The sequence below is a fragment of the Anolis sagrei genome, chromosome 5 (genome assembly GCF_037176765.1).
Source record: "Anolis sagrei isolate rAnoSag1 chromosome 5, rAnoSag1.mat, whole genome shotgun sequence".
In the NCBI taxonomy this organism is placed as follows: domain Eukaryota; kingdom Metazoa; phylum Chordata; class Lepidosauria; order Squamata; family Dactyloidae; genus Anolis; species Anolis sagrei.
This window is the reverse complement of record NC_090025.1, coordinates 156,780,541-156,802,338: the sequence shown is the minus strand read 5'-3', so window position 1 is coordinate 156,802,338 and position 21,798 is coordinate 156,780,541. Positions and strand designations below refer to the sequence as shown.

At 37.9% G+C, this 21,798-nt stretch overlaps 1 protein-coding gene across 5 annotated transcripts; it reads right to left on the bottom strand.

Annotated features, from left to right (window-relative positions):
• Positions 1 to 636: 636 nt before the first annotated feature.
• On the bottom strand, positions 637 to 21,494 carry TMPO (thymopoietin). 5 transcript variants are annotated; one of them, XM_060777272.2, is made up of 9 exons: positions 21,045 to 21,494; positions 12,363 to 12,489; positions 11,125 to 11,283; positions 10,611 to 10,711; positions 6,646 to 6,753; positions 6,433 to 6,534; positions 5,911 to 6,024; positions 5,055 to 5,149; positions 637 to 4,111 (listed from the first exon to the last, which is right to left on the bottom strand). In XM_060777272.2, the coding sequence occupies exons 1-9, from the start codon at positions 21,306 to 21,308 to the stop codon at positions 3,814 to 3,816; spliced, it is 1,368 nt and encodes a 455-aa protein (XP_060633255.2). In that variant the 5' UTR covers positions 21,309 to 21,494; the 3' UTR covers positions 637 to 3,813. The 5 variants fall into 5 exon arrangements, with proteins under 5 accessions (XP_060633255.2, XP_060633253.2, XP_060633254.2 ...); XM_060777270.2 differs by having other exon boundaries at positions 6,646 to 6,765; positions 21,045 to 21,493; XM_060777271.2 differs by having other exon boundaries at positions 5,911 to 6,021; positions 6,646 to 6,765; positions 21,045 to 21,493.
• Positions 21,495 to 21,798: the final 304 nt, after the last annotated feature.

Here is a 21,798-nt window from a genome sequence, read left to right as displayed (position 1 = left end):
GAACACTTATGTACATGGCATAGTACTACTAAATAAATATGCAAGCTATATCTTTAGGTTTGAAATGGACTATTTTGCATTATTTTTCCTACACAAACTGTGAGCTATTTCCAATTTTGTAGATATTAAATGCCCAGTAGCATGAAAATATATTTTGTTTATAATCCTTATAAAGTCAGAGTGGACTACATTTAACAGTTTTAACCTCTTGTGCTTTAGTCCATTTCCAAGTGTTTAACAAGTCTGCTTTAACATGACATCACTCTTTCAAAGCCAACCAACATCTTTCTCTTGTGCTACTGCTACAAAAAAATGTCAGCTTCTTTCTAAACTACACACCAAGAAAGAAAGAAAGAAAGAAAGAAAGGAAGGAAGGAAGGAAGGAAGGAAGGAAGGAAGGAAGGAAGGAAGGAAGGAAGGAGCGAGCGAGCATTTGGTCAGGGCAGATCCCTTTTTCCTAGGAGCAAATGTTCTTCCTTCTATTACTCATGAAGTAAACTAAATTACAAGTTCGACTATGTTTACTTTCATATTGACAACTGTGGCTGTTGTACCTAATTTGGTGATCTGACAAAGAAATGTGACGTGTGGAGGAAACATGGGTGAAATTAAAGGAAATAAAAATTGAGACAGCAATGTAGCTAATGGGTTTACATTTATTTTCCAGTCTGATGCTTCCTAGCTAGTTTTGCTTTATAGGACAGAAATTTGCTTTAAGGCACTAACATATCAATCTCACATTTGATACAGACAAGGAAATAACATCACAGTATTACATTATTCATTTCGCTTTTTAAAGCATGCCAGAAGTACCATGCACATGGATATTAAAAGGGGAATAGATCACACTCACAGCAATAAACATGCTAAATTGAACGTAAGCAATTGTGTGAGAATATGCTACCTCTTCTGATTTCCATGCTCGTTCTTTGCAGTAAAACAGTTTGTTAATTCGCTGAGTGCTCTTCTAGTGGTCATATAGAATTATTTTACATAAAGTTGAGCTTAAAATTGCAATTAGTATTTTAAATGCATCAAACAGCTATATTCAATAAGCATTTCATCATACTATACATGGTAGTATAAAAATGTGTCATATATTTTCATCAAATTATGTTAAGTGTTTGCTGGTGCAAGAACAGATAATGGAGAATATATTGTTCCCCCAAATGCTAAATGGCAACCTGCCACCCTCCATTTCTGTTGATTATGATGTCTAATGTTGAGGAGAGCATCTGGAGGTCTACATGCTACTCATTTGCACTAGAGGTTGCTACGTTTTTCACGCAGCAAAATATATACATCTTAATATGCACAGAACTATTACTTTAATACTTAAACTTCAACAAATGGGAAACTAGGAAGACTTCAATAAGAATTTCCCAAAAGAGAAAGGTATTTTGGAAATTTCATTGTGTCCAAAATTATAGACTTTCATGTCACCTGTGGATAAGCTGAGATTACAATGTATTGGCATGCCATTGTGGGAGTCTTGGACATTCTAAATTAGGGCACAGAGGATGTGTTGGTGCTTCTTTTACAGGAGGGCTATGCTTGGAAAGTCTTCTTAATTCACTTGGGTATATGTACTGTTCAAAAGCTTTCTGGGCATAGCCACCTGTAACACAAGCATTGCCCCCTCCATGCCACAGTGACACACAAGGCGGAATTGGTGCTTTTATAGGAAGTTGTGCCTAGACTGCTTTCACAGCAAAGTACTATATAGATCTATGTATAAATCAACCCAGGGGTTTTTTTGGGGGGAGGGGGGATTTATGGTATATGTGAATATATAAAAGAAAGCCATTCCATCTTCATAGAATTATAACCTTAATTCATATACCACTTTTCTAGAAATGGCTTCTTTGGCATAAGTAATTATGGCTAGCTGCTGAATAGAGCAGCACTCCAGAGATTTGTATAATACTTGTTTTTGTATACACTATAAATTAACTACATGCTGGGAATACAAATTAATGTACATGATTTTTGGAAGTCCATTAATAAGCATACAAATATATAAAATATTTATTTACTTTACAGTCTTGTGCAGTTATTACTTAATTCTCACTTAAGTAAACTGAATATTAGAAGCTTAATTCTGCTCCCAAATGCAGCTTCACAAATTGAACATAAATAGAATGAAGTGTTGATGAAGTTTTTACAGCACCAAAATGATGTAGCTCTCCAAATCTTGTTGAACGGCACCTCCTGACATTCACAGCCATTAGCTCTAAGCGACAGGGCTGATGGGACATGTGGTCTAACATCTGGAGAGCTGCATGATTTTGAGCTGTGCTTTAAAATTAACAGGGCCTGCAGATGCTGTTGCACCTTCAACTGCTAGCAAGTTTAACATGCATACATAGCTAATGTGGCTTGATCACAGGAGCTACCCAATACCATCTGAAGGCAAGAACTGATTGGGAGCCCTGTTTGAAATTTTAATTCCACAATCCTTTACACACTTTTCTAAGGAGTAAGAGCCACAAATTCTACTGGGCTTGTCAGTATCTATGTTTCGAATTGAGCCCAGTTCTCCATGGGATGACATAAAATTTTTAGACAGAAGAAATAATTAAACAGTATTTATCTGTATTGATACCAACTTTTGATGACACTAGAACTTAAGGTTAAAAATAAGTTTATTGCAATTTTGTATAGAATATGCAGTAATATCAAGATCCCACATGTGCTGCAAACTGATACATTCATTTAATAGTTGTAATAATCCACATTTAGTAAAAAATGAATTGATTTGAAAATGTAACCGAGAACAAATTATAGCAGACTAAAATGGCTGCCTCCACAAATAGCACTTTTTAACCTTAGTTCATCACATGGAATACAATAAATGCCCCTTTAATACCATAAGAAGGAAATGTTTTGGAATATGAACGCTGACAAAGTATTAAACAAAATGCAACCAGGAAAAAAACCCAATTTTAAATATAACATTCAATTTACCTAAGAAAAAATAGCAGGATTTGAGTGAGAACATAACCTTTTCATAGTAAGATTAAAAATGTAAGTTTGTTATTAATTATGATTTTTATCATTTTAATTGTTCAGTAAAAAAAGTATTTGAACTTGATTTATGTAAGTTTTATTCCACACAATTTTATTAATAAATAGCCTTGCTAAGGACAACTATTGCCAGTTTAGGAATTATAGGATTAAGCACTAAAATAGGTAACTATGATTTTAAAAGAGGATAAGCTTAAATGAAGTTACTACAGTAAAACTAAGACAGATACAGAAAGGTATACAATAGGTTACACTTTATTAAGATGGTACAGCATCCTATAGAAAAAATGATGGATTTCTCATTAAAACTACAATACACTAAATGTAGCTGCACAGTATAAGTAAAATGCACACAAGTGCATTTCCCTTTATTATCTTACTTCTTCCCACCCCTAGAAACAGGCAAAGTTAGAGAATAGTTCAGTACACCATTTTTTCAGTATGAAGTAAAAACATTTAAACACATCTTCACATTTTACTATCACTTTGCCCCTTTTGAGAGCTTCCAGGCTGCAAAAACAAATATACAATCTCAAATGAATGTAATGATGTCCACATTAAAAAAATAAATCCTACAGTAAGTTCCAAAGCCGTCTAAAAATATTACTTATGGCAGAAAGTGATCTCCTAATTCTGAAAAAAGTTAGTCATCTCATTTATTGTCTTGTTTATTTCACTTTTCATTTTCTCTGTATGCAGTCTCTGAACAGCTGAAAAATGAAGACATCTCTACAGTTAAAAACAGGAAACCACATTGTGGATGCCATATCAAAAAAGAAAAATTACTCAATCTATCGTTTGATCAGGAGTGCTACCAATTAACTGGGAAAATGGATTTCCTTGGTTGGTTTCCATAGACTGATAGACCAAAAACAAGAAGACTGCAACAACAATGAAGAGCAGGAATTTTATCCACAAAGGAATGGAGCGTTTTTTAACTGTTGGTTTCTCTGTTTTGACATTTGATAAACCTGAGGTAGCGTATTTGCTGATGTATTTTGATGAATAGGTTTCATCCAGATGGAAATCACCATGATCTACAGGTCGACCAGCAGCTCCTTTGATTGGTCTGCGACAGCTAGCACTGTTAATTTAAAAATAATATTTACTTAAGGCTAATGTAACTTTCATATACTTTACCTGGAAATTATTGCAGGAGAGTAAGTTCCAAACTTGTAACTAATATTCATTTTCCTTGAACAAGTTCAATATAGATATACACATTGTTCTAATCTAAAGGGAACATCTTACCAAGACCTTATGCAATCTCAGAAACTTTATACATGCATTACAATACCATGATCTTCATCTTTTTAGGTTTTCAAAGCTTTTGGACTGATAGCATAGAGATTAACTCATGTTCATTTACCTCCATCAGCTTTTGCTTAGGTAATTAGTTAAAAACTGAAGATTATTTACCAATAACAGTTGTTATCTCATACAGAAACAACCAAGATGAAGACCTGCACTGGTAAAAACAAAATATGGTACTTTGCTGAAACCAAAGCCTTTTAATATTTTCGGCCTCTATACAATAAAATAGGCGAGAATTTACTGGCCCTCACTTAATGACCAATCACTTGCAAGGCCACTATTTCCTGGTTCCTGCCATCAGAATGTATCAGTTATAAACTATCAGCCTTTCATACCACCAATGCAGTATGTACTATTGAGTTCATGGTATGCTGGCTGTCCATTTGCTTCATGACAATAATATGGCAAGTAACTATTGTACTTCTTGCACTTATCCATGATGACCTTATGTGATGTACATGTAAAAATATCTACTTTAATAATATTAATAGCAACAGATTTTTTTAAAAAGTCTAGAAATTTAGAAAACCATGCTTTCTAATGAAGGGTATGAATAAATGGGAGATGTATATTTGCCTCAATAAAATTCCTTAACAGCCCCATAATGCTGTTTTTCAGGATGAAAATCACAAATGTGGCAAGCGCAAAAAAGAGATGTGACTAATCTAAGAGACTGATCAGACTAAATTACTGCATATTCCAAATATAATTACCTGATTCCTGTAGGTGTGGATACTTCATAGGGAAACATTTCTTTAAGAATATCTCTTTCTAATCTTTTTTCTTCTGTAGAGGTTTTCTCTGTTACCTAAAAGACATCAGATAGTATAAGAATGATATATTTATAAACTACAATACAAAGCTGCACTAGAGAGAAAGAAAGAGAGAAAGAGAAAGCACAATCATGCCCATGTGTGATTTGCAGAAGGAGCTGGCACATCAGTGAAATTTAAGAAGCTGTTGGTTAAAAGTTTGGTTATACTGATCTGCTTGTTCGTTTAATGAATGATTGGTCATTCATGCTTGTTCCTTCAGCATGAAGTAAAATGTTATATAATAAACATCCTGAATACATTATTTTTTTTTAAAAAAGCACTATCTGAATTGAACAAATGAATATTAAATATGAAACACACACTACTTAATTTTATATTGATTTTCCTGTGAGTGGACAGTTTAATGCTGTCACTGTAACATGTTCACATCTGCTATGAGTTTTTAAATTCTTCCATTTGTTATCCAGGTAACAACTGTCACACAGTAGTAGAAAAGCTTTATAAAAGATACAGGACACAACTACTCCTCAACTAACACACTAAATTCTACATCTGATGTAGTAAGAGTTAGATATTAAATTATTAAGCACTTCAGTTATTCCCAAATCATTTTGTTCAGTACATGCAAAAGTAACACCAAGAAACAGATTGTGATCTGGAGTTAGGAAATAATTATATCAGAAATGTGTTAGCATGCCACATCCAAGTTGAAAGCTATGTAAGATATAAATTTATTTTTATGAAAAGTAAACTCCCTCCTTTCTCTCCAACAATCTAAGGTGAATGCATTTACTTCAGCTGTCATCAATGGTTTCTTTGATGATCTTCTGGACAATTCTGAGTAGTCAGTGACTGACAGTATGGAATCTGCATGCTTGACATTTCCAGGTAATCTACTGAAAACCTGCTGAAATTCAAATTATTTAGACTGAGAATTAACAAAATAGTAAAATCTTCAAAAAGTCATGAATTTTATATACAAGAATCCAACCCTCTGAATTTTGTACTATGATTTCAAAACTAAAGTGATACATTATAAATAGGTAGAAGACAACTGTTTACATTTTACAGGCACTGCCACCCATTAAAAGCATTTTATGTCACATACAAGATCTTAAGAGAGGAGAAGATTATCTAAGTAAATACTGTATCTTATGCTTTTAGCTTTCATCCAACTAAGGGACAACAAGCACAGCTTTACGAAAAAGAGGAGGAAGAGGAAAGCCAGTTTTTTTTATTTTATGAAGTAAAGTTTGAAGGTATTTTCCCCAAGAGGAGGCAGATTATAGAATACCAGATCTAGCAAATTCATTACATTTACTAGGCTCTTGTTGCTTGAAGCCACTACAGTATCAGATATGGGGGTACTCTTTGATATTCCTGCATCATGTACAGGCAACGGTACTGTGGGTTCAACCTGTTTGTTTAAAAACAAAAGCAAAAACATAAAAAGTAAGTGTGCAGTTATTACTAGGGGCCTAGGAATGTAGAAAATAAAAATCTAGATTGCAAATTAGCCTTGCATCACCCTTTTCTGTGGTGTTCGTCTTGATACTTTTGCAGATTCCCTAGAAAATGCCTGTAGAAGTCCACTTCTGGAAGATCCACTTCTCCAGAATGTCTCAGTGACTTCATCCTGAGAATAATTCTATTTAAGCATCAAACAAATTAGCACATATATAAACACTGTAAACCTACATCAGATGACCCCCTACATAAGGCTATATATTTTGCTATGCTACTTCACTTCTTAAAAGCTTCGATCAGAACTGGCTAAACAAGAAAAAGGCACCTCCTTTATTCTATACTTAAATAATTTACAACAACAAATATTATCATTTTGGTGTTCAATATAGAACTTCAAATATGAAGTGTAAAAATTACTACTTTGAGACCATACATCTAAAGAACTTCTTTCTCTAGAAAAGTTGATTGAAACACACAATGATTATAAACTGAAACATAGTCTAGATATTAGTGACATGCTTCTCTGAGTAAGTACCTAGTTTTATGGACAAGTATTCAGGAATATTAAAAATGTCAAATACCTATACACACACACATATATAGGCATTCCACGAGTTACAAACATCCAACTTACATATGGCTCATAGTTACAAACAGGAGACAACAGGAAATGAGAGAAATCTACCACTAGGAAGGTAAATTCGCTCATGGAAGAGTTATCATGAGGAAAAGGTGTCTCCACTGAAGCTTAATCACCAATCCTTGTTTCCACAAGTCAAATTCTTCAAAATCCAATTATCACAGGGACAGAAAGTGAGGTGAAATCTTTTGAACAGGGGCACAGATTGAAAAACTAACACCAAGTGCACTAGTGAGTGTGTGTGTGTGTGTGTGTGTATGTATATATGTGTGTATGTGTATATATGTATGTATATGGCTAGAATTCTACTTAAAAATGTACCTATTCCAACTTACATACAAATTCAACTTAAGAACAGACATACAGAGCCTATCTTCCTGACTATGAGTTCAGCAGTGGAACTCTCTGCCCTGGAGTGTGTGGTAGAGGTTCCTTCTCTGGAAGCTTTTAAACAGAGGCTGGGTGGCCATCTGTTGGGGGTCCTTTGAATGTGATTTTCCTGCTTCTTGACTGGGGGTTGAACTGGATGGTCCATGAGGTCTCTTCCAGGGCCGTAGCCAGAAAAAAAATTCGGGGGTGGGGGGGTGGGTTTGAAACCTGCCTCCTAGCTCACGTTGAAACAAAGAGCACAGCAGGGGGCAGGGCAGCCTTCAAAAGCTTGCAGCTTCGCCCCTGTCAACCACCTCCACCAAGTCTGGCCTCCTTAATGAGAGCATTCAACACCCCCCCCCCCCAACTTGGTTTGAGATAGTGCTTGCAATTCTGGAGGGACTCTTAATTTTTTGCGTCTCATAGACTTAGCATTGGGATTTGGTTAACCAGTTAAAATTCATGAGTAAACCAGGTTTTTTTTTAACCTGAAAAATTTTGGGGTGGGTGGGTTGAACCCCTAACACCCCCGCCCCCTCCCCCCGGCTACAGGCCTGGTCTCTTCCAACTCTTTGATTCTATCTTGCTGGTAACTTGTGGACTGCCTGTACTTCCTTTCCCTCCCTCACTATTCAAAGATGTCAACAAGTACAAATTGCCACCACCACTCCCAAGGCCTAAATTACTTTTCCAGTTAGAAGACAGGGTTTACAAAGTGAGAAGATTTCAGATATAGTGCTATCTTAAATTGTTCATGAAGCAAACCAAGACTGATGTAAAACAAAATCCAATAAAACCAAAGAGGTCTAATTTGGGGGGTGAAAACATACTTAAGAGCTGGTCACTGAAATCCATGATTAGCAAGTTATTAGTCACATACAGCATAAAATCTCCAAATGCACTTGGACCTATTATTTGGCATATTTAAGATTACAATTATACTTTCATGGTAATCATAATAAATGGAAGAGGAATCAGATAGTAAAAGAAAATACTGAAGCCTATGAAAATTCAGAGAAGAGGTGGAAAGCTGAACAGAAATATTGGAAGAAATAATTCCACTCCCAGGTTTGCAGTGATGCTATATAGTAAAGAAAGCAAATATAAATTTCAGAATGAACAAAGCTATGTAGAAATTGTAGATTATTTGTAGTTCAGAACAGTTTTAAGATAAATAGCATAAGCAATGCATATTCCTCTTCAATTTTATGGAAACAATTGGTTCTTAATATCTATATTTTTCTGGGTATTTATACAATTTGCAAGACAAATATTTAAAAATACCTATTCATTTGATTCCAAAGCTTATTTATAAGGCCATACTATAAGAAAATTATTATTCTATATATGATAATCAATTTCAACAGCTTTAATAAAAATGATAGTTCTGGTTTAATGCAGATCTCATCCTAAGAATCTTAATATGTAAAGATCCAGCCCAAAACAAAATTAACACATTGGCAGTTTGTCCTATAACTTTGTAATTAGGAATAAACCCCCTCAACAAGATTTCCTCAAGATGTTCATAAGGCTACAACATGTAACATTGCTTCTGATAAAAAAATTGTATATCTTTTAACTTTTGTATGTTTTAATTTATTTTAAAATGTATTATGTGACTTTAATTTTATATATTGTATGGTAAATGTTTTTAACGTTTTTGGAAATCAATAATAAGATATAATAAAAACACCCAAAGCTTAATCTACAAATCTTTAAATTACCTTTCAAATTTGTTCTAGCAAAATGAGTAATACGTATGGTAAATATATGCCTCCAAGGTTTGTTGTTGTTTATTCATTCAGTCGCTTCCAACTTTGTGACCTCATGGACCAGCCTACGCCAGAGCTCCCTTTCGGCCGTCACCACCCCCAGCTCCTTCAGTGTCAAGCCAGTCACTTCAAGGATAACCATCCATACACCTTGCCCTTGGTCTTTCTTTTTCCTTCCATTTCCCCCAGCATCATTGTCTTCTCTAAGCTTTCCTGTCTTCTCATGATGTGGCCAAAGTACTTCATCTTTGCCTCCAAGATTACTTTCCAGGAATATTAAATTGTATACTACTCATTTGCTTCATATAATGTAAATTCTTGAAAGGTTAACCAAAAGTATTTTGAAATATTGGTTGGAAAACATGTGTATACTTACTCTTGGACATAGCCTTAAATTCAGTGCTGCTTACATCCTATAATTTATGCTAAACAACATCCCTAATCAAAATGGTAGTTTGCTAGCTATGTACAAGTTGGTGGCAATGCTGAACACAGGGTTGTACCAAAACAAGTGAGAATTTTGTTTCATAAATACACTTTCCCACTTATTAAATTGTCCTGCTTTTTTGAGATATTGGTGCCCACTCCCCCCTTCTGGAGTCTTGTACATTTGCTCTGAAAACATTTAGTGCACGGCCAGCTTGTTCTTGTTACCTTTTATTCAGGACTACTTTTCTTTAAAAATAACCCTTGACACTAGTAGCAATGACATTACACAGCCACACGTGCACAACATGATGATGGAATTGAAAGTAAGTAAAGGTGATTAATAGTGAGGGCACAGTTTTTATTCTGAACAAGTTTTGACTGCCACCAGTTTTCATACATTGCCACTGCTTGGAAGAAAGTCTGGTAAAGCAAAGAACAAAAAAAGCTTAAACTCAATGTTGAAAAGTTAGTACAGAGAAGGGTTAATATGTCATCAAAAGTAACAGGTTGAAAACCATTACTTTAACATAATCACAATTACTTTGAATTCCCTCTTTTCAATATCTAATATGGTAACAATCAATAGCCATTGTGTTTTTTTAACTAAAATAGTTAAGATACTGCTAAACAATCTGGAAATGATACTTTTTCCTTTTTCTATGCAGTGCTGAATATGCAGAATTACAAAAATAATTTAGTAGCTGAAGATGAATCCAGCATCTTCTAATAAACGTACACCAATATTTCAAGGACATATTTCATAATATATACCACTTTCTGTTTTTGAAAAAAAAACCAAAACCCATTTTAATGTACCTGGTTATGTTCAGCAGTTCTTCTCTGTCTGAGTGTTACGGAAGCCTTTACTTTACCCTTCAGTGGTTCTCTTTTCTCAAGTTTGAACTCTGTTTTAGGATCTGTAAGTAAGTTCATACATTATTTATTTAAGCATATTTCTACTATGCGGGGGGGGGGGGGGGGAACACAATGATATAAATGTATCAGTCTCAAGATGTACACTCTCTGGTCCATCTATGCTGCCATTCCTTCTGACCTAAGTGTTACCTTAGGGTTGTTGGTGTCATTGGGGGGGGGGGGGGGCTCTTGGGTTTCTTTTGAGTCTTCCCAAAAAGGGTAAGGGCATTTATTTATTTCTATTTTTATCTCATTAGGTTTTAAAGTAAGAGATATGACAAACAAGTCAAGCAAAGGGGGAAGTACACAAACCTACAATTACCAATCTTAGTATGAGTAGATGCAAAGTCAAAGTGATATCTTAACAGCTCCCTAGCTGTCAAAACATTTAACCCCTCTTGTGTTTTGTTTGTACCTTCTTCACTGTCACTGTATTGATCAGAGTCATCATTTCCATTCTGCTTGCTGTTTTCTGCAGAGGAAGAAACTGCTGGAGTGGGTACAAAAGAACTTATGTCTTGTCCTGATTCTTTTAACTTCAGTAGCTTTTTCTCATAGAGCTTCCTTGTAGTGGCTGCAGGATAACATGAACACAATATATTACGATAGACAAGAAGTTCAAATTCTATTAGGTAAAGCAAGGAATTCCACAGTATTGTTTTATTTAGCTGATTACCAAGATTAGCTAACTGGTGTAAACTATATATGATATCTAAGCTTCATTTCGAGGCTTATCTGCTTCAGAAGTTTTCAAGTAAAGAAATAGTTGATCTTAGAAGGCAACACTTCTGGCTGAAAGTAATTAGTGAAAAAATTCTCAAGTATTTCCTATAAAAGTTGGAGAGCCTTTAAGACTGATCAATACCACAAGTGTAGGAAACTTTAAGAGAGCAACCAAAGTAAAAGCTAATTTAAAAAGGGAGAAAATATTCAAATAATATAAGTAGAGCACACTTAAAACAGATGTAAATATGTATTTGTTCATATATGTAATGTATAAAAAAGGTGGTCGGTGGTGATACTAAAGGGCAGCAGAGACCATTTTACTCCATTTTCTTAAATCGTGTCACATGTTACTTTAGCAGCCCAGGAGTACACTGCATCAATGTGTGTTATTATTGTTGTTGTAATTATTATATTTTATATATTTGCTTTTTATTTTAAGAAACTCAAAGCATACATCCAAGAAAGTACACCCAAGTAGCATTTTTATAATCACCAATTTCATACCATCATTAATGTCAGGCACTTAAGTTCATTTCTCATTATGAGCCATATGGAAAATCTTTTATATACCTTGATGAATTTGAAAAATCAGCATTTTTCTGTACCCTACTAACTGGAGATAATTTTTTTGCACTGTATAATTTTAAGTGAATGGTATCTGTCCATAAAAGTCAGTATGCACTTATGAATCCTGCCAGCAGTAAAGTTAATAATGCACAATGTAGTGCTAATACAGGGGTCAGTGTGATTCATTGCATGGAAGTAAATATATTCAAGCTTAAAGTACACTATGTAAAACATTTTATATAACCATCAGAATAGCAAATGTTTAAAGTATACACATATCTTACTAAAAAGACTAAAATAGAAATATCTTAATCCCATTCTTAGTACTCGGTTATGTAACGTTTCAGAATATCAACCTACCAACAATTGGACCTGGATTTAAACCATGTTTCAGAAGCTGATTTTTGAGTTCTTCATTGCTGAGTTCTGTTACATCTATATCATCCTGTTCTTCTGTTCTTGGTTTGTCTGTCTTCTTTGTTACTTTCTGTGAAGGGTAAGAGAAGCAAAGATTTACTAGTACTGTGGAATTAAGTTGTTAAAAATATGAATATATCAGTAAATAAAAACCACCACCTTCACATTAGCAACTCAACGGCTACTCTCAATAATCTCTATTCTGTAGAAAATCCAGTATCCACCCACCCCTTTCTGCTGGCAGATGAAGATAGGCTTTTTCTGGTAGGCCTTTAGATTTTAATTATGGAGCTGTAGAGTGTGTGCAAAAAGTGTCATGTTGTGTTTTATTCTTTAGCCAATAATTATATTTGAAAGGTTTTAACTGTTAATGTTTTTTTTTAAATATATTGTTATTACTAAGCTATTTAAATTAAGGTAGCTAAATCTTTTTACTGTTATTGCAAATGACCTTGGAACCCATCTTGGGAGAAAATTGGGGAACAAATGCAATGGGTTTTTTAAAAAATGTACCTAATGTATTCCTTTAACTGGGCTATTGAAACAAAATGAGGAACAAGGAGCGTTCCTGCACTTTTATCCCTACACAAATTCTGAAGTCTCTCTTCACCTTTCTTTCATATCTTTCTCTCTCTCTCATCAGCTCCTTCTGCAAAATCCATCTCTGACATCTTTCTTAAACCATTACTAACAGTATACCTCCACTCCCCCAAATAAAAAAGAATATACCAAACACACAGTCTGACCGTAAAATGTAAGATTCATTTGCAGCAAAAAAAAAAAAAACCCCAAAGACAGGTGGGCTTCTTTAGGCACTCACTGCTGAGATCTATGACCAATATAGAAATGCTCTCTCATATGGATTATCCAGCTAATTCAGCACTGAAGGTGGCTAAAGAAGAGTCTCAACTGGTGTATATGTACTGTAGACAAGCAGGTACAGGTGAAGAACTTGTACAAGTTTAACATGGCAAAAATCTGTTCAAAGTTGAAACACTGAAACTCATACATTCTGAATGTATTGCCCCATATCAATAGTAAAAGTAGTTGCATTCTTTTCTGCATTTAAAATTTGTTTTAAAACAGCCATGAAAATTGCATTAAAGTAGTCCAGCATGAGTATCACTAGTACAATAACTAGGCAAAATACTTTTTCCATCCTGTATGATTTAAAATAGTTCTGTACTATTAAAATGTTAATTATATTCCTATTTCTGGTTGCTTTCTTGCATTTCTGTCTCATCAAAACACATGTCTATGGGAAGATTACTCCTGTGTCCATAGGCGGGACCAATACACTGTGAAAAGTTGAGGAAAGGGGCTTAATTATTTGGCACCCCAGTTCTCTATCTCATTATGGAGAAGGTATTCCTGTGGGAGAAGCCAGTTTCAAGTGAACTAGGGAATGTAAAAATGCAGAAGCAATTAAGTGGGTTTGAAATTGTTCTCTGATGTCTACTAAATCATCAGCAAACCAAATGTATTGCTTAACTTTATGACAAAAATTGTTATCAAAGTGGTCATCGACAATAAAATAGTTTAAAAACCAAGTATGTAACACAAAACTTATACATTCAAAAACAATAATAAAAGGAATTGATAACATCCAATCAATTCAAACAAGTTTGCATTTCGAGCCTATAGTCTGAGAAGGCTCTCACTCACAAGCCCTGCAACAATTCCATTTATGGGTGGGCAGTGATCAAGAATCATGTCACACTCATGAGTGAAAATGCAAGAAAGCAACCAGTGTGCTTCCAAAAGGTATATGGATTTAAGTCATAAACTGCAATGTAAATTGTAGCTAGAAACACAACAGTATTCAGCCAAGTGGTGGTAATGACAAGTCACATTTGATTATTTCTTTCAAGTTACAGAACTTTACATTTACCCCTGTTAAAATATTTTGTCTCTTTTTGCCCATTTATCTAACCTGATAAGGTCATTCTGAATCCCAATTTTGTCTTCTGAAATCTTACCTATTTGCAAATTTGATGCAAACCCAATTACAAAGATCTCAAACACTGGGTCTGTGAAAGAACCTTGTGACACCCTATTTGCCATTTTTACACTATGGTCAGAAGTGTTGAGCATAATTTTACTTATGAATTGTATTGTTAACCCCTTGCATTTGTGGTAAACCTTGCATTTGTATTTAAATTAGCTATTGCAGCATAGAATTTAAAAAATGCAAAACTAAGCAGTGCCCTTAGGAAACAAGCTAGAATGCTTGCATGCATGAGCCAGAAGGGGGCAACAAAGACAGCAGACCAGAGCTTTTCCTATAGTAGAGCAGTGCATTTCTTGAAGAAAGGGGGCAGGTTCTTTCTTGAAGCCTCAATGAATTGATAATACAGAAATGTTGGATGGAAATGCTTTCAAGGCCTTTGGAGAAAGAATAGGGCATATGGTGCAACCACAATGACACCTTATTTGGCCAAGAGTTCATCTTATTTTGAAGTGTAACCTAGAAACCCTAACATATAGACCAGGGGTCCTCACACTTTTTAAACAGAGGGCCAGGTCGCAGTCCCTCAAACTGTTGGAGTGCGGGATTATAATGTGAAAAAAACATCAAATCCTATGCACACTGCACATATCTTATTTGTAGTGCAAAAAACCCAACAACTTAAAAACAATACAATAATTAAAATGATAAACAATTTTAATGAATATAAACTTATTAGTATTTCAATGGGAAGTGTGGGCCTGCTTTTGGCTGATGAGATAGGATTGTTGTTGTTTTTGTTATCGTGTGCTTTCAAGTCGTTTCAGACTTAGGCTGACCTGAGCGAGGACCGGGTAAATGACCTTGGAGGGCTCTGTCCGGTCCCCAGGCCTTAGTTTGAGGACCCCTGATATAGACTATTGCAATCTATTCTTCTTAGATTACATTATTAGAAACTTAGGTTGATTTTAAACTACCCCAACATGTTGCCAACCTACTAGCTAGCGAGGCAACCAACAACCAGGTCATCTGCTCACTAAAACAATGAAACAATCTCAGCAAGATTTGGAAAAAGAACACAAAAACCATTTTTTTTCTGAAGTTAAACTATGAAGTCACATTCAATTTATAAAATACATTTTCATCGGCATCATATTTCATTGATAATACATATAGATGAACACCAAATTTCCTTGAAGCAAAGAAACAAAACAGAAAAAGAAAGAAAAAACGGATTTTCTAAAACTGCCCTCCAGTGTGTATCCATTGCTGCTCAGGAGACGAAGAATCTGAGTACAATTAAGACTCAAGTAAAAAAAGGAAAGACAAAGGAGTCATTCCCTGCATTATAATATTTGCACTACTAACTAGAAAACTTTGAGTCATTGATCAAAAAGTGCAAAGTTCCTCAACCTTTTACCTTTTGGGTTTTTTTTTTTTCAAAAATTATCTGGACATTTATTTAGTAAATAAATAAAACCATTGTTTTGTGTGAGACAAAACGCAAAATGTTTAGGAACATCTGTTCTATCCTGTATACAAGCAATCCTCAAGTATCCAACAATACAGGTTATGTAAGTTTGCTCTTAAGTTGAATTTGTATGTAAATCAGAACATTTTACAGTATAACTCCAGTCTGTCTGTCTGTCTCACTCTCTCTCACACACACACACACGCTTTGGATAGCATAGGGATGGGTTAGCACCCCTGGTGTTTGTTTTGCTGTCTGTGCCCCTGTTCACCTCACTTTCTGTCCCCGTGATAACTGAATTTGGAAAATGTGGCTTGTTGTGGAAACAAGGATTGGTGATTAAGCTTCGGTGGAGACACCTTTTCCCCATAACACTTCCAGGAGTGAATTTCTTTATGGGTAGATTTCTCTCACTTTCTGTTGTCTTACCCCCCCCCCCCCTTAATTATGTGCCCTGTAAGTTGGATGTTAACTGGGGGGGGGGGGGGAATGTTCCCTCTCTCACACACATACACACCACATTCCTCCAATTGAGACCAGAAAAAGAGCTCCATCCGCCTGCAAACCAGAGAACTGCATTTCAGAAAATGCTTTGTTGTTTTCTGGGTGGGGGCAGTGCTGTTTCTCAACTGCACTCCCAAACAAGGGCAGGGAAAGAATTCTCAATGTATCTACACAGCAGCAAATATGCACTTTCAAAAATAATCTGAGACACAGTCCAGATAACTAGCTCTGCCTATTCCTGTTGCTCTGACTCTCAAATTATCTGATGTTATCTTGTCAAAACAGCAGATGAAATGACTACAACATTAATGGTATCATTCTATCTATAAAGCCCAGAAACTCTTTTCTGTCATAACTCTACATGTGTGGCTGCATTAAATACCTTCATACAGACTAAAGGTATGAACCAGTAGGAGGACTGGGAGGAAGATAATGCATAATTTTTTCGCTTCTATGTTGTGCCTCAATAATGTTTCAATTTTTTAAAAATGCACTTTTTCGTTTAAAAAAAGAATGAAAAACAGTTCTGTAAAGAAAATAGACATAGAGCCAACCCCTAATCTACGGAATTTGGTTTTAGGACTCCACCCAAAATGAATGCCAAAATATGTGGATGCTGAAATCCTATTATATACAATGGTATAAGGAAAATTGTGTCCCTTATATAACACAGCAAAATCATGGTTTGCCTTTTAGATTGTTTTAAAACAACATTTTTGAGTGATGGATTATTAAATCTGTTGATACAGAGGGCCAGCTGCAATTAATTTAAGCAGATTTGAAACTCAGAGGAGAATGCCACTCTTTATCACACCCTAAAATAAGTGGTTTTTGGAATTTTCGTTTCCCCGCTATACAAGTCCATACAGAAAACACAGACCGTTATCTTATCTAAACATTATACAGGTAGTGTATTCCACATTTTATTCAAGTTATCAAGTTTCATTATAAGCAATAATGCAGACAGCCTATCTTCAGATACCACAAGTATAAAGCAAAGTTTCTGTGGAATACATCCAAAACACGCCTATTTATTATAATTACTTTGACTGTCTTCAATGACATTTTACCACTTTTGCTGTATATCATATAGTAGCCACTGGATAATCAGAGGATAAATTATTATATAACAAATATTGAGAAATAATTTAAGTATCGTAGGAATTATTCCCATGTAACCACAAAGGACTGCAACTTTCACATCTCAAGATATATCAAAGTGCTATTTCTACAAAACATAAATCCTGACTACCAAAGCCTAGGATGCTTCTTTATAATGGAGTGTTGCCTATGCCACTACTTGCATCATTACGTATCTGCTTCAATACCTGTGACATTACAGTAATTTTGTACTGATTTTGTGCATCTGAAGTGGGCTGAAATCTTATGAAAACTCATGCTGAAATATGTTAGTCTCAAAGGCGCTGCTAAACTCCTTTTATTTCTGAAAGAAGCTACTGGCGATCTCCTTGAACATTTCTAGAAAATTGATCAAGTCTCAGACACCAGGAATTCTCTTGGCAAATGCTTCGTCTAAACTGACATGTTGCCAGGATTTTAATGTGAGGTTTTGTTTTTTTTTTTGGGGGGGGGGGAAGCAGCTAATGGAACTAACTAAAAAAGAGAACTTTGGAATCCTGCCCTAGATACGTAATAACAGATATATTTGTGGGTTGTTCCTCAGTAACATTTCTGTTTGATCAAATGCTTTCATCATAGGTTTCACTAAGTAGCTAAACCATAACTTTTCAGCACAGTTCTTCAAACAAATATGAAAATCTTCTGGCCACCTTTGATGAGCCCAAGAAATCAACTAATATTCTTATATTTAAACACTACACTGTTCAGTTTTCCAAAACTAAACATGCAATGAAACTGAACTTTTGACACGTAAAACAAGCGGGTTTGACAACTTTCAAATCCTGAAAAGACATACAGATAGCTTATTCTGGGAGGGACAATGCTTGCAACCAAGTACTTTGTAACTAAGTAAATTATGATTCAATATGATACACAACAAAGGAAAGTGTTACTGTTTAGCAAGAAAAACAAGTACCTTCCTTCCATTTCATTTACTCAAAGTAAATCAAAATAATGTACCTTGCAGCAACAATAAAAACAGTATACCAAAGAAAACTGAAAACCATATTGTGCCTTTTAAATTTAGAAGTATTTCAAATTGATTTTTTTCATGCCAGGAACGACTTGAGAAACAGCAAGACGCTTCTGGTGTGAGAGAATTGGGCATCTGCAAGGACGTTGCCCAGGGGACGCCTGAATATTTGGTGTTTTATCATCCTTGCGGGAGGCATCACTCAGCATGGGGAGCTGGAGCTGATAAAGGGAGCTCAACCTGCTCTCTCTGGATTCGAACTGCTGACCTATTGGTCAACAGTCCTGCCAGCACAAGGTTTTAACCCAGTGGTTCTCAACCTGTGGGTCCCCAGATGTTTTGGCCTCCAACTCCCAGAAATCCTAACAGCTGGTAAACCAGCTGTGGTTTCTGGGAGTTGAAGGCCAAAACCACTGGGGGCTCCTTCAGATGGATTGAAACATAATTTAAGCGTGTTTTAAAGGAGTTATATAGAGACAGGATGCCATTTATGCACCCATAGAGAGAACAGCAAAAGAGGAGCTTGAAAGAAGTAGGTATGTTGTTGTGCATCCTCAATCACTTCCCAATTATTCCTAGGGCTGTGAGTGTGTGACTTGCTCAAGGTCACTCAGTGGGTTTCTAAAAAGGCGCAGGCAGTCGAAACTGGCTTCCAGAGTTGCTCACAGCACTACAGCAAGGTACTGGAAGCAATCTCCACTCCTGCCTAACAGGGAATGCATCACACTGCAGAAAAAATTGAGAGCACTTTAACTGCTATGGAATCCTGGGAGTTGCCGTTTGGTGAGGTCCCCACTCTTGGGCTGAGAAAGATAAAGCTATTGTAAAACTACAATCTCCATTATTTCATAACATTGAGCCACTCTACAGCAAGCATGCCCTAGTACTGATCAGGCATGGGCAAACTTTGGCTGGAATTGTGGGAGTTGGAAGTCCAAAACACCTGGAGGGTTAAAGTGTGCCCATGCCTGGTGTTGATGCACTTGGTGTTTCAGATCCGCAACGCGAGCCGCCTCCTGACAGGCTTTCCCCAGCAGCGCAAGGATCCAAGGCGAGCCTGTCTCCCAGGCGGAGGGCCAAAGGATTTCCTAGGGCTGAGAGTGTGTGATTCGCTTAAGGTCACCTGGTGGGTTTATAAAGCAGAGGAGACAAAGTCTGGCCTCCAGAATTACTCACAGTACAATAACAGGGTACTTGGAAGCAATCCCCACTCCTGACAAATAAGGAGTGCATCACACTGCAGAAAAAATGCAATTTGAGACCACTTTAACTGCTATGGAATCCTGGGAGTTGCCATTTGGTGAGGTGCCTACATTCTTGGCCTGAGAAGACTACAAACCTACTGTTTTCATAACACTGAGCCACTCTAAAGCAGGCATGGGCAAACTTTGGTGCTCCGGGTGTTTTGGACTTCAACTCCCACAAATTCTTAACAGCCGGTAGGTAAGCTTTTAGGAATTTGTGGGAGTTTCAGTGCAAAACACCTGGAGGACTGAAGTTTGCCCATGCCTGCTCTATAGTGTGGATCAGGCATGGACAAACTTTGGCTGGAATTGTGGGAGTTGGAAGTAGATTTACTCGGGAGGTCTCCTGAGGCTGGCGAGACTATCGCTCGGGCAGAAGGCCAAGGGCAGCACGCCTTCCTGCAGATTTGCAGAAGTGAAACTGCCTGACGCTGGCTGGCAGGACGCCCACCAAGTTCAACGTTTCTGAGCGGGACTTGTGGACACGCCTGTAAGAGGAGGAGGAGGAGGCAGGCAGCGAGTGGAGGACCCACCATCTTCATTGACCGTTTAATGCTGCTTCAAACACTTATTGAAGAAAGTGGCTTCTGTGTGCACAGGTGGAAACCCTGGGACCAACTTGAGGCCCTGATGCAGATCAGGCATGGGCCAACTTGGGCCTTCCCTCCAGGTGTTTTGGACTTCCATTCCCATCATTCCTAACAGCCTCAGGCCCCTTCTTTTTCCCCCTCAGTCGCTTAAGCGGCTGAGGGGGGAAAAGAAGGGGCGTGAGGCTGTTAGGAATGATGGGAGTGGAAGTCCGGCTTAGGGGAAAAAAGAAGGGGCGTGAGGCTGTTAGGAATGATGGGAGTGGAAGTCCGGCTGAGGGAGAAAAAGAAGGGGCCTGAGGCTGTTAGGAATGATGGGAATGGAAGTCCAAAACACCTGAAGGGAGGGCCCAAGTATGAGCTATCTCGACCTACTAATTTGTGTGTGGCTTCTGATTGGCCAGCCTCAACATTCCAAAGCGGCTGAGGGGGGAAAGGAAGGGGCCTGAGGCTGTTAGGAATGGTGGGAGTTGGAGTACAAAACACCCCAAGTTGGCCCATGTCTGCAATATCCCAAACCGCAGAGGCACACGAAGGGCTTTTCTTCCGCGCGCTTTTGTGGGAGTTTGAAAGGCATTAAACGGTGCCTCCCGAGTGAGGCTGAGGGAGGCCCTTCCTCTTCCCTTGCCTTCCCCTCAAGTGACCAAACATGGCGCCGCCCCCTCTGTGAGAAAAGCGGGAAAACTCCGCCGCCCCCTCAGCGCTTGGGGAAGGAAGGGGGGCTCCGGGGAAAGCGGGAGGTGGGGGTCGCTTCTTACCCGGCCTGCGGAGGCTGCAGCCGCGCCCCCTCCTCCTCCTCCTCTGTTCCTGGCGGCCGGGGCGCGCTCCCGCTCCTCGTCGCTGGAGAAGTCTGGCTGAGCGGGGGGCCCCGGGGCGTTGCGGGCGGTGAGGTGCTGGAGGTAGAGCTGCACATAGACGTCCTTGCGCTGCTCTCCGCCGGGGAGACTCACGTTGTTGGCGATCAGCTCGCTCTTGAGCTTCTCCTTGGTGAGCACCGACGGGTCGCTCAGGAACTCGGGCATCGTCAGGCTCGGAGAGAGAAGGGCCCGCCAACAAAGAGTGCACCCAGGGAGGGAGGGAGGGAGAGACAGGAAGAGAGGAGGGGCGGAAGGAGAGAAAGGAAACCTCGCGAAGGGTCGGCCCCCCTCGCCTAACGCTCACACAGAACACACAACGGACGGCTTCGCCTGCCCGCCAATAACGTGCGCCGCGATTGGCTGCCGCGCGCGAGAAGCGGCCCTGGGATTGGTTGCGTCGCCGAGAGGAGAGCCGCTCGCCTTGTTTGTGTGTGCGCGCGCGCGCACTGGGCCGCGTCACAATCAATCCGTACCTTGCGCGAGCTCTGGTCACGCAGTTTTAAATTCGACTCAGGCGGGAGAGGAAGAGGCGCCCCGGGCAACCACCACCACCACCACCACAACAGCCTCCCTCAAGGCTCCAAAGCGGGAGTGGGTGCTCGGCCGGGGAGGACCCTTTTTCATTGATGTTAAAAGAGGGTTTTTAAGCGCAATT

Coding starts and splice junctions, on each gene's coding strand:
- TMPO (XM_060777270.2), bottom strand. CDS start 21,308: ATGCCCGAGTTCCTGAGCGACCCGTCGGTGCTCACCAAGGAGAAGCTC. Junction 6,766..10,610: donor GAACTGCTGAACATAACCAG/GTACATTAAAAT, acceptor ATGCTTAAATAG/AATTATTCTCAGGATGAAGT. Junction 4,112..5,054: donor TCCACACCTACAGGAATCAG/GTAATTATATTT, acceptor TTAAATTAACAG/TGCTAGCTGTCGCAGACCAA.